This window comes from Mus caroli, unplaced genomic scaffold (assembly GCF_978045245.1).
Source record: "Mus caroli unplaced genomic scaffold, Mus_caroli_1 scaffold_4, whole genome shotgun sequence".
In the NCBI taxonomy this organism is placed as follows: Eukaryota; Metazoa; Chordata; class Mammalia; order Rodentia; family Muridae; genus Mus; species Mus caroli.
Window position 1 is genome coordinate 40800716 of NW_028227259.1, and position 12494 is coordinate 40813209.

General features: G+C 46.3%; 1 protein-coding gene across 7 annotated transcripts in view; it reads right to left on the reverse strand.

Annotated features, from left to right (window-relative positions):
* Positions 1-3495: 3495 nt before the first annotated feature.
* Positions 3496-12494, reverse strand: part of Slc2a9 (solute carrier family 2 member 9) — a 128424-nt gene continuing 119425 nt past the window's right edge. For all 7 annotated transcript variants that reach the window (XM_021162163.2, XM_029478108.1, XM_021162164.1 and 4 more), the window contains one exon: positions 3496-5544. In XM_021162163.2, coding sequence (XP_021017822.1) covers positions 5290-5544 — 255 coding nt within the window. In that variant the 3' untranslated portion in view covers positions 3496-5289. The remainder of the gene's footprint in view (positions 5545-12494) is intronic.

Sequence of the window (12494 nt, forward strand, 5' to 3'; positions counted from 1 at the left end):
GAGTAAGCTTACTCAAGTTGCACTTAGATTTTTTTCATATTTAAACTCCATTAATTTTTAGAAGATTTATTTTTATGTATTTGTGTGTTTTGCCAACATGTATGTCTGTGCACCTTGTGCATTCTTGTTGTCCACAGAGACCAGAGGAGGATGTCAGATCCTCTGGAACCAGAGTTACAGTTGAAAGCCAGCTGTGTTAAGTGGTGTGGTTACAGTGTAACATTTAGGGAAGAGACAAAGAGAGTGTGATGTAGGTAATGAGGATGGAATAGGAGTCACAGCTGTGTTAAGTGGTGTGGCAACAGTTTAACATTTAGAAAGAAGGATGGAATTCCCATCACAGAACACTTGAGTGGGGGGGGGGGGAAGGGGATGAAAAACTGATTTTGTTTCTAGTTTTAACTCCATCATAGTTACTTTTTTTTTTTTTTTGGAGGTAGATATGAGAATTCAACCTTCTGGGTATTTGAACCATTTTTGCATTTCCAAAAGAATTTAGCATGTGTCATTCCTTTGAAGTGCTCAAGTTCTCAGTGGGGGCAATTCTGGAGTATATTGGTTATAGTCATTGGTACAAGTCACCTTTTCTGAGACCTTCATGGCCAAAGGCAGTAACAAGGTCCTCCGGGATCATATGAGGCCAGATACACTATGAGACATAATTTATTAAGGCCACTGCCACTGCTGCTACCTTGCCCCATGTGCTCCATAGCCAGCAGGTGGCCACAGAGCAGGGACTGATATGGGCCTGGACCTGAGTTGTTCTGCAGACACGGAGGTCCTGGAAGTCAGTGACAGATGTTCTCAGTGTGGCTGGCTTTGAGCAGGAAGAAAAGATCTTGGGGTGTATAATATAAGCCCAATCATATTTACTTCACAGGCCACCTCCAACACCACAGTCAACCATATGAAAGTCTTTCCGGAGCCCCAGGACAAATGAATCCAGGCTAGCAGGAGGTCTGGGTCAGCACCATAGACAGCTTCAGCACACTGGCAGACAGGGCACCAAGCACGGAGAAACCTCATGTACCCGCGGGCAGCTGTGCCCCAGGGAAATAACCAGCAGTGTGTCAAAAGAATTGGATTTGCTTTGTGGATTCTTATTTGCCTCGGGCACTCTCCTGTCACAATCTGTATGGATCGAGTTTCAGTTGCAAGGGAAACTGGAGCTAAGAGGAGATAGAACTCAAGATAGAATATTGAAAATTGGAGGCAAAAGCCGGGGGTGGGGAGCTCAGGGGTGTGATAGCAGCTTGAACCTATCTAAGGACCCTTCCTTCATCATCAACGCCAACAAATGAACTTTGTTCCACTTGCTACTTATCCCTACAAAGGTGAAGGGGCTTCAAGTACCAAGTGCTTTAACAGCAGTCACTAAACCCAGCTGCCAGATATGCAATCCAGCCAATTGCTAGCCTTGCCTTTCTCCACCTGTTTGGTGGATGATTGCATCATATTCTGGAACTAGCCAGTGAACAGCTGGCTAATTTTTTTCTCCTTTTCTTTTTCTTTCTTTTCGTGTATTTGTATAAGTACGGTTGGTATTTCTGTGTGTAATGTTTGTGCAGGTGTGTGTGTGAATGTGCACATGAGCATCTTGTGGGTGTCTTGTCAGTCTTCACTCTATTTCTTTGAGTCAGGTCTCTCACTAAACCTGGAGCTGGGCTGTCAGCTTGCAAACCCCAGCAATCCTCCTGTCTCTGTCCCTTACAGTACTGGGGTTTTGGGTAACACTGCACGGCCACATCCACCTTTTTGTGTGGGTGCTGGGATCTGAACTCAAGTTTTCACATCTACAAAGCAAGGACATTCTCAGAGCTGATGCTTTGAGGGCTCCTTTCTACTTGGCCAGTTTCTATTTCCTGTATACACATACACACACACACACACACACACACACTTACTTTTAACCTGTGTATTTTAAATATTATACATGAACTCTTATTTAAAAACCTGTGTGCTTTTATTTAAAAGCAGGACTATGGTCCTGGTTAAATTCAGATCAATTCTTACCCTGACTTTGTGGGTGGTGACTCCACTTCCCTTTCATTGGGAAGTCTTTGCTGTTCTTTCAGTCCACCCCATGTGTACACCCGGGAACTGGACTGGATTATGCTGGGGTCTACATGTATTTTAATTTTCAAATTCCCTCTGGTCATCTTCATGCTGGTGCAAACCCAGCATGTCATCTGCAGATTTAGAGTGTCCCTGTCTTCATCTGTCTCTTTATGCCCCACCCCCTCTGGTTCCCTACGTTTTTCTCTTTTGGTTAGAAGTGCAAGGCTTTTCCATCACTACTGTATTATAATATACATGGGCTTGGGTCTGAAACAAAGCAGTCATAGGAAGAAAGAGAAGAGAGGGTGGGAGCAGAGAGATATTGAGAGTGATTGAATAATGGGTATTCCCTTCTGTGTACTGTGTGGAACGTAGAGGCCTGTTTCCCCAGCTTCTCGTCAGAGAGAAGGGTTTTTCTTTAAGTGCCTGTGTGGTTACTATTGTCAGCTCCAGGCAGGGCCCTGTTTCCTCCTGTCACCCTGAATGGAGGAATGGTTTCTTGCAGAGCTTCTCTTTTGGGTACCCATTCTGTGGTTGTGGACATTGCTGCCTTAGAGCCTAAGCTGCAGATATGGGAGGGGAAGATGCAGAGACTCGTGGCTGCATGAACTGTTCTTCTGGTTCGAATCCCACCTTCTGTTCACCTGCTTTCTTATCTTAAGTCTGCGAGTGTTTACATTGCGATACTGGCCCAGCTTTTAGTTGCATTAGCAGGACAGAAATGGCTTAGTGTGTGTACATTAGCTCCAGAAGCTGAAAGAATTATCTTTATTTCAGGGACTCTATGAGAAGGAAATACTTTATTAAAACCTTCTATGTATTTTTATTTGAAAGCAGCACGTTGTTCTGGTTAAATTCAGATCAGAAGTCTTTAACCTGCCTTTGTGGGTGGTGAGTCCATTTCAGTTTCATTTAGAAGTCTCTGCTCTGTTCTTTCAGTCCCCCCTTGTTTGCGCCTGGGAACTGTGATGAGCCTGTGCTGTGTTCTGCATGCATTTGTTTGAGATAAGGAAATAGATGAAATGGATCGACAAGGTCCTTATACCTAGAGCTTGGGTGGGAATCAGGGGGTGAGGCTGACAGCCAAGCTTCTCTTGGTGACCACGCAAGGATGTAGAGTACAAATGGCCACAGTCACCCAGTAAAACTCTGGCCTGCAGGCCTTCAGGGCACACCTGACTCTGACTCTTGGATCTCCATTTTCTTCTAGGATCCAAGAAACAGCTTCCTATGTGGAGAAGTCTCTGCAGTGGGCACCAGCATATGAACAAAAGTCTTGGGGGCTGAGATGATGTATTTGATTTACTATCAAGTGGGGGGAAATTGGAGATAAGAGAAAGATGATAGTAATTGTGCGTTATGTACTCTGTGTTTGCAATTGGAATAATAACGGGCAGGAAAGGGATAGGGCTGTGTGTGAAAAGTGAAACGATGAAGCAAGGGAGATGATCAGTTTTATTATAAGATTCATTTTTTTTTTCAAAATGCCCTTAGTGTGGCTTCACTACAATTTCAAATACAAGAACATAACAATAATAATTGCTGGCCTCCGGCCTCATGGTCACTGGCCCTGGCTCTGTTCATCCCTTGTCTGAGAAGGCATTCCTCTTTCTCAGCTAAGATCCCATCTATTCCCGCTACCAATACCCACCCCCCAGTGAAGGCACTGCATCCCACCATTAGTGCTTTGACGGTGCTTCTCAGTCAGACATGAGAGTGCGAAGGCCAGGGCAGTGTGTTTCCTTGCCCATGGCTCTGTCTGCAGTACCCAGCCAAGGCAGAATAATGATTGACTAATATTTATTAACACAATCCTTAAATCTCCAAGAGAATGCCAGTTTTCAAATGTTATGATTTCTGTTTTACAATTACTTGGTTCCCTTTGTGACAGGCCCTTGTCAAATTTATATGTTGCATTCTCTATACCGACACACAGTGTTCAAACCAGGGCTGGATGGTATGGTTCCCTGAGCTGGGAATGCACCAAGGAGAGGCCCAAGATGAAGAGTGTTCAACGGGGAGGGAAAAGTCAGAACACAGGTTTTAGTTAAGGCCATCTTCATCCAGAACGGTCAGGAAAACAGCAATGTTGCCTGGTCTGGAGACTTCCCTTCCTGGAACCACATACCCTCTAAGGCATCCTAAACTTAAACATGCCAATGCCAGTTCATGTGCCTGCCATTTGCTTATGACATTTGTCATATGTACTTTGTTTTGGAGGCAGAAGAAGGGATTCAGCCAAACATGACGACAGCAAGATGCAAATTGCCCCAACCAGACACCCACTCAAACACCCTTCTCTAGAACCGCCTCTTTGACTTCCTAAACAACGGTTGAGACAGGTGATCCCTGCCACCCCAGCCTTTACCTGAGCACTAGGAGTGATGTCGAGTGTCTTTCCAGGCAGTTTGTTATCTTCACATTGCAAACACAAGGCTTGGGACCTGAGGCTGTCATTCCTACATCCAGGACAGACATCATCAATCGATCCCAGTGTTCTTTCCCATCAAACCTAGACGTAGTCTCAGAGTCATTCTCAGTGTTCAGGGTCCACTTTGCACACTCTGCCCCCCTAGGTACCACAAAGTTCTTTTTCATATGACTGGTTGATTCTCTGTGTGCTCTCTGTAACAGTCTGAACTAAAGACAGCCTCAGGTCTCAAAGCCTTGAGTGCTGGGGGCAGAGCCTGCCTTGGTAAGATCAGCAGTGTGGTGGGTTGGTATGAAGTGTTCCTAAGCCTCAGGTCCATAGGGCGGAGCCAAAGATTAGCAACAGACATTTGTTAGTGGGACAAAGAATCTTCCTGTGAAAGAGAAAGTCGGAAAGCCTTCCAAGATCTGGGGGCCTGGAGGCTAGAGGCTGAGGGAAGGTCAGGCTTGCTTAGCAACAGCACAGCTGAGACAAGCCCCAGGCTGCCATTCCCAGTACAACAAGTAAGTGTACATCAGACCAGATGTTTTCCTATGAGAAGGCAACCTGTTCCCTTTCCCCCAACTTTATTTCAAAACTATGGGTTCAGTCATGAGGAAGGCAGCCCTTGGTGTATATAGTATGGTGAGTGTAGGAAACCTAGGGAATGCTTCCAGGGGAGTTTGGACGTGCAACTGTGAGGTTCGATTCCCACAGGTTTCTTCCTGACTCCCCAGTATAAGAGTCTCACATGGCTTTGGTCACCTGAAACCTTCTAAGTGTTTTGGAAAGTCTTAGGTTACTATAGCAAGAACACACATTTAGACAATTTTGTTTTGGCCATAGCTGTCCAGTGTGGAGGATGAATCGGGTTCAGTCTGGCTGTTGGCCTTCTCCTCTGTCATGGCTGAATCAGCCTTCACCTCTGGGGGGTGAGCCTTGTTCCTCTTGGCAAATGCCTGGCTGATTTCTGCATGGGTTTTGTTCTTGGTCTCCGGGAGGACAAAATAGAAGTAGGTAGCACCTGTGATACATATTGTGGCGAAGACGAGGAAGCAGTAGGAGTCCAGGCTTTTCTGTGGAAAGGAAGAAACAAAAACAGCCAGTAAACAGTCAGCAAACTAGCTAGCTGGCTGCAAAGCCACGTTGCAAGATTCACCTCTGTAACTAGCACTGGCTGCTGCCGCAGCAAGAGGCAGATGGGGCCACATGATACTTGAGCCAGTCACAAAGAAAGCCGGGATAATTCAGTTCCCCACCAAGATCACGATGAGAAAATAAAATACTCTTCATTGTTCTGAACTTTTTTTTTTCAAGGTAGGTATTTAAAAACTGACCATTAAGAGAAGAAAATGTAATCCCTGATGAATATTATCGTAGGTTTATTTTAGCATTCATTACATTCTTCCCCTTCCCATGACATACAAGACAACTATAGAGCCTCAGTTTGTAAGAAAGATATGGACCACAGTATCAAGGATATATGTGTCCCCTCCATCCCCGATATGTACAAAATCTACCTCATTAACTGGTCCAGAAAAGAAAAACTAAAAGATAGATGCTGGATATTGTCACCGTGGCTTGTGCCTGGATTAGAACTCAGTGGGATTCTGGGCTTCCCAGGGACACTTGTGCTTCAGTAGTTCCTGGCATGGTGCCTAGCGTTCAGTAAAGGTTTGTTCAATAAACAACGCTCAGCTGAGGGTATGGCTCCTGAGCCGGCATCAGGAGCTGGGTTTGAATCCTTAGCACCTGTGTAAAAAGCCAGGTGTGGCTGCACACTAATCTTGCCTGTGACCCCAGCACTGGGGAGTGGGGACAGGATGGGGCTTGCTGGCTGTAACGCACACATCTGGAATCCCAGGAGGACCCTAAATTCATAGTCATCCTTGATCTCACGGGCAATCCAAACCCACGTTTGGATATATGAAAGCCCGACTCCTCGCTCCTCCAAGGTTTCCTTGTTATGGCTGCCAGGCCTGACTCCGTCATACTACAAACATCTATTGATCAAATCAAGGTAACAGTGGTTTTGAGCAGCACTTCCCCAGAAGCAATGCTACGGATTTTGTCAATTCCATTTAATCTCTGATTGAAAAAGAGCTTACAGGGCTTTAAGAGCCCAGGCAGGCATACATTCCCGATTCTCCAGTCAAACACATTTAGACTCATGCTGTCTCTGTGTAAAACAAGGATAATGTCAGATCCATAGGGTTGTTGTAAAGAATAGAAACATCCCTTTCAAAGCACTGTGGGTGGTAAAGGGTGCCTTGCTTTAAGGGAAGCGTCTTGTTTGTCCACAGAGAGTGTGTGAGCCATGAAGAGGAAAGGGGAGAATCAGGGGTTCAGCTGTCAGAGAGTCTGTGCCAACCGAGAAGATGAGCCACTTTAGACAGAATTTCGAACCACCCCATGTTAACTTTCCTTATTTGAAACGTGGTGATGTTCACCCTCATGGTGATTTGTGATGAAATGGGATGAGTCTTGTGGTCCCCATCCCTGTGTGCAGGCTGACTCTACCTATCTTTTCTTGTATCCTCAGAATGCAGGGAGTGGTGGCGAGACAGAAGGGCAGCAGTGGATGCTTACTGAGTGCATGGGTGTCCTGAGGCTCTCTACCCTACTCAGGGCACTCCTGGAGTTATCTGTGTTGTCTTTACCTCCCTGAGTAGCTTTGTGCTTGGCTTCATTTCCCGAAGGACACCATGAGGCCGCTGTTTCACAGAATTCACAGCACCTGCAACATCTGGGGGAACGACACCTGTGCCTTTCCTTCCTTATGAGTCTCAGGGGGGAAAGCGTACGAGAAGTAGTGGGGTAAGAGACACCATCTCTTGGACACTGAGCCGATGGTGGACACCCGGATGAAAAGCGCTGATGAGTCTCTGATACAGTTCTGCGAACCACCATGATGGGGCTGAATCCTTTCTGGGGTGATTAAATCACGAAGGTGGATCCATCACAAACGGGATTCCCTCAGACGGCTCTCACCTTTCTATCTTCTTCCACATGCAAAGACGCTGAGAGGCACCATATTGGAAGCAGAGACCAGCCTCCACCAGATCCATCAACATCTTGATCTCCCTGTTAGCCAACTAAGAACTACCTATATTCCAGAACCAGGTTCCTCGCCACTTTCAATGGCTCGGTGCTAATGATCAATCATCACTAAAGGCCAATGGGACACACGTTTCCACACCACCACTGTTTTGTATTTTTCATAAGCTCATTCTCCATACCTTCTATAAAGCCTGCACCATCAGGACCTGTGCTCTGCCCCTCCCCCTCTCCCCCCTTGTTTTCCATCCCCACTCAGAGGTGGCCTTTGCATCTTTACCTCCCCACCCCAAATCTCGTGTGTGATGTTGGTTGCATGGTGTGGTATGGTTTTTGTGGCATTCCTTGCCCTAATCATCAAGGCACTCTTTCACTGCAAAACTTTCCCCCTCAGACTTCCAGCCTCATCACGACAATCCTGCCAGTGGCATTTCATGCTAGCAACACATAGCTAGGCTAGCCCTTCTCCCTGAGGGTACGTCCCTAGGGGAGGTAGGGAGCTATGGCAGACAGGCTTGCTCAGCACATTCCTATCTTGTCCGGTTGTTGGAAGTCACAATACCAGACACTGGCTCTGCAGGAAGAGGTTGTTTCAAGGCCAGGTTAAGAAGGGCGAGGAAGGAAGTTGCTTAAGCCAATGAGGATTTACTCTGCCTGGTTACAGAGTCAGATCTTCCAGAACATTCATGGGCTTATGTAGTTCCTCTTTACAGATGACAAAAAAATCAAGCTGGAGTCAGGTTGTTGCTGGAGTTCTTAAGGTCAGAGTCTGGTCCTTGGCAACCCTAATTAGTTAGGCTCGACCGCCCATCCTCAATAAGCAACTCAGAGGCAAGGGATGGTTAAAAGCAGATGGAGGAGATGTATCAATGTGACACATTGGGGAAAGGAACACAATGATGTCCTGTGAGATTCAAGCCAATCGTTGAGGTCTTGACATGAGGTTTAGGTTTAAACAGAGGCAAGAGGCGTACATAACTCATCAGTCTTGGTCAACATTGTGGCCCCACCCAACACCGGTCGGCCATTGTTCTGGCTTCAGCCTTTCCTGCAAGTTGGTCCACACTCAGTGAAATCTCCTTCCTTGAAACAAGTCCCTCCTCTGACTGCCACCATGGCTTCAGCCTTTCTTTCTAATCAGTGTTTTATGGCTGTGAAGGGACACCATGACCAAAGCCACTCTTAGGAAAAAAAAAACATTTAGTTGGGGCTGGCTTACAACTTTATAGGTTCAGTCCATTACCATCATGGTGGAAAGCATGGCAGCATGCAGGCAGACAAGGTGCTGGAGAAGGAGTTGAGAGCTTTACATCTTGGTCCATAGGCAGCTGAAGGAGACTGCCACACTAGGAGTAGCTTGAGCATGTAAGAACTCAAAGCTTGTTCCCACAGTGACATACTTCCTCCATCAAGGCCACACCTACTTCATAGTGCCACACCTACTCCAACAAGGCCACTTTCCTAATAATGACACTCCCTATGGGCCAAGCATTCAAACACATGAGTCTAGGGGGGCCATGCCTATTCAATCCTTTTCTTCTGATTGTGCTATTCCTTTCAGTACACTGACTGTCACCCATGGTGACAATGGGTGGGACACCAGTGTCTCTTTTTAGAGTATCTTCACTCCTGCCAGGACAGTTTGCATTATTTGTCAAGTTCATGTTGCTAGAAGAGGGCAGGGCTGGATTGAAACTCATCACAGTGCTCCACTCTAAATCTGCCTTGCCTCTTGTTAGACCCTGGCCTGGGCTGAGGACAAGACCGGACAAAGTCAATGATAACATTAACAACTGCTTTCTGATTGCTGCCTGTCCTGGGAATTGCTAACTAGCTATGCTCACCTCAACCCTATGGCATGATTTTACAGGTAAGGTGGCTAAGCAGTAACACTGGGCTGTGTATCAGTTAAGACCCAAGTTCATAGAACCTGATGGAGGTAGTAGAGCAGGACTTGGGATGGATGCTTAGCTCTCCTTCCCTGGTGAAAGCAATCACCCCTCCTTATTGACCCCATTCCAGCTCTCAGGAGTGATGCTAGACTCACTTACATCCCTTCTGAAAATACACCTTTTATGTCATGGGATGGCCATGAAAGTAATCCAGAGAGGAAAATTTCATCTCACAATACAGTAGAATGTTAAACGATGCTAAAAATACAAGGTAATTTTGGAAAAATACTAGTTTTAGGCAAAGGTCTTTAAAATTATGGAAAATTTTCATAGCTTTTTGTCCCCCCCCCCACTCCTGTGAATTAGAGCTGCGAGTAGGTAACTGTTTCCCAGAGCAAGGAGAAGTGCAGGTTAGGAATGCAGACTCCGGTTCCCACAGAGTGGGCCTATGGGTTGTTTTGTAGATGGTGTGGTGGGTGAGCTCAGAGGAGGGGGTGGCATGGCCCTAAATACATGGCCACAAAACCCCAATGTGCTCTGGAGGTGGTGAAATTACAACCTAATAAAATTCTGGGTTAGGTTTAGAAGTAGCTATTCAATTCCTTTATCAAAAGCAAAAAGGTGCTCTGAGCTGAAATGATTCTGCCACAATAGTTTACATGTTTGGAGAGAAGTAGACAGAAATCATGTTCATACTTAAGAAGTGCCTGTCCACTCTTTACAGTGGGTTCAGTCCGGCCCTCAATGACAACAAAAACCCCTCTCATTTTCTGCTGCTTGTGTGGTGGTGGATCTCAGATGAACTCCCTGCATCCTGGGGACACATGTCACTCTTTGGAGTTTCAAGAACTCATCATAGCATCTGATGTCAATTGCTGCTTTTAGAAGATCTTAGTGTTTCTCTCTGGCTGCTTGTACTCTGGAAGTGTTGGTATTCTCCTCTCTTTTCTTCTTCCTCCCTCCCTCCCCTCCAGTCCTCCCTTCCCTTCCTCTCTCCTGTTTCTCAGTCTAGGATAGCAGGGCAGACAACACTTTTCAGTAGTCATAATGACAATAAGCTTTGCTTTAGGTCCCATGAAGACACCATGCAGATGGAAGTCTGAGATGGAAGTTTGAGAACTCAGCTGCAAAACTCAGGCACTGCTCTTGTTTCAAAGACAAGACAGTGACAGTCATCAGGGACAAGTTAGCATTACTCTCTGCCCCTGACCTCAATGTTCAGGGGCTCAGGCAGAATTCAAGGTCACCTTCTTTGACTCCAGAGTCTACTTAATTAATCCAGAAGGTTTTGCTAACACACTGCCTGGCAAGAAGACCAAGAACAGCAACCACCAGAACAAGCACAGAGTTGTAGGTCCTGCCTTAGCCTGGGGTTTGAGGCAAGAAGATTGTGTGGGACGTGATGGGGATGTGGGGGTGACTGGTAACTCTCCCAGGTGGCTTGGGACTGACCAATGTTTTAAGATTTGGGCTGTCTGGGATAGTTTTGAGCAAACATCCTAGGGTATGTTGGTCACCATAGAAAGGACAGTCATTGCCTGTCAACTTTTTTTCTCCCAAAGGCACACTGAAATCCTAGACCCTGATCCCTGTGAATGTGGCATTACTTAAGGACAATCTTACAGGTGTGATAATGGTACTATGAGGTCTGCTCAGCCAGAAGAGAGCATCTCCATGCAGAAGCTGCCCATGCCCTTCATCTCGTCCTTGCAGGCATTTTCCTCCTCTTCCTGCTTGCCCTAGGCCTTACCACAGGATCCTTGATAAACCACAGCTATCATGTCTCCCTGCTCAAGTCTCACACTCTAGTACAACGTCTGAGTATCTAAAAAGAGGTCTTCCAGAAACACCCATATGTGGTTCTGTATGTTCCCACTACCTTCTGTCCTTTATGGGTTACCAGATGTCTGTGGGTGCTCAGCCTTGGTAACATGCTCAGATCATTTGTACTGTTCTGATTTATGCTAGTAATTCCACCCCCTCCATACTGTGTCAGAATGTGTGACAGGCAGAAGACTCCAGCACCCACCAGGCATCTTAAACTGCTAGATGAATCTCATGGGTCTTCAGGATGGAATCCCGTTGGTCTACTGGAGCAAATGAGGATTCCTCAAGGCCCAGCAGGATCTATCCAAAAATGCACTGAGAATGGTAAGTGACTATGGAGATGGGCACACAGTAACGATTGCTGGGTGCTGAGTTAGAATAGCCAGTGTGTCTCCCACAACACCAATGCGCATGCCCATTCTTGTCATCTGCTGGGTAATGACTTGCCAGGTACTCAGTTACCCAGAATTGCCGTCACATGACTTCTCCTGGGGGTTCCAGGTCTTTTGTGTGCTTATCCAGAGAGGGGAATTTCCAATCACATGTCCAGACCCTGCTCCTAAAAACCACCTCATAATGTATAATGGCCTTCAACAATCCAGGCCTAGGTTATAAGTGTTACTGTTTTTTTGAAAAGAGGAGTAGGGGTCTTGCATATGTGATGAAGTTCTAGCTATGAAAGGGGGATCCTGGACAACCTGGGTGGGCTTTGTATGTCATTGTCCCTTCAAGGATGAGGTAGAGATATACAACACACAAGATGAGAGCCTCAGGACATCAGTCACCTGGGAGGAGGGAAGAAGGGAGCTGAGCTCACATCTTGAGCATCCTGTCTGAGATGACTCCCATCAGTGATAACTCACTGCCCTCAGTACAGTATTGGCATCTTTAAGAAGGGGGAGCCTTCTGAACCTTACTAAAGGCTTCAACACTGTTTTATAGTTCTTGTTTGGGTCTTCCCCCAGAAAGCCCATGTGCTGAAGGTCCGATTCCTATTGCAGCAGCATTCCAAAGGCCTTTGGGGATGTAGTTGGATTCCAGGGGCTCTGGCTTCCTAAGAGAATTTGTCCTCTGGTGGAGTCACCATTTGTGTGAACAATTAGAGGTGATGGACATGGAAGGCGGGGGCCTAGTTAGAAGAAGTGTACCACTAGGGGTGCCCTAGAAATATAGATCTTGTCTCCAGCTCTTCCCTGTCTCTTCTATGCTTCCCAGAAACAAGGATGTGAAGTACTTTACCTCACCCCAAG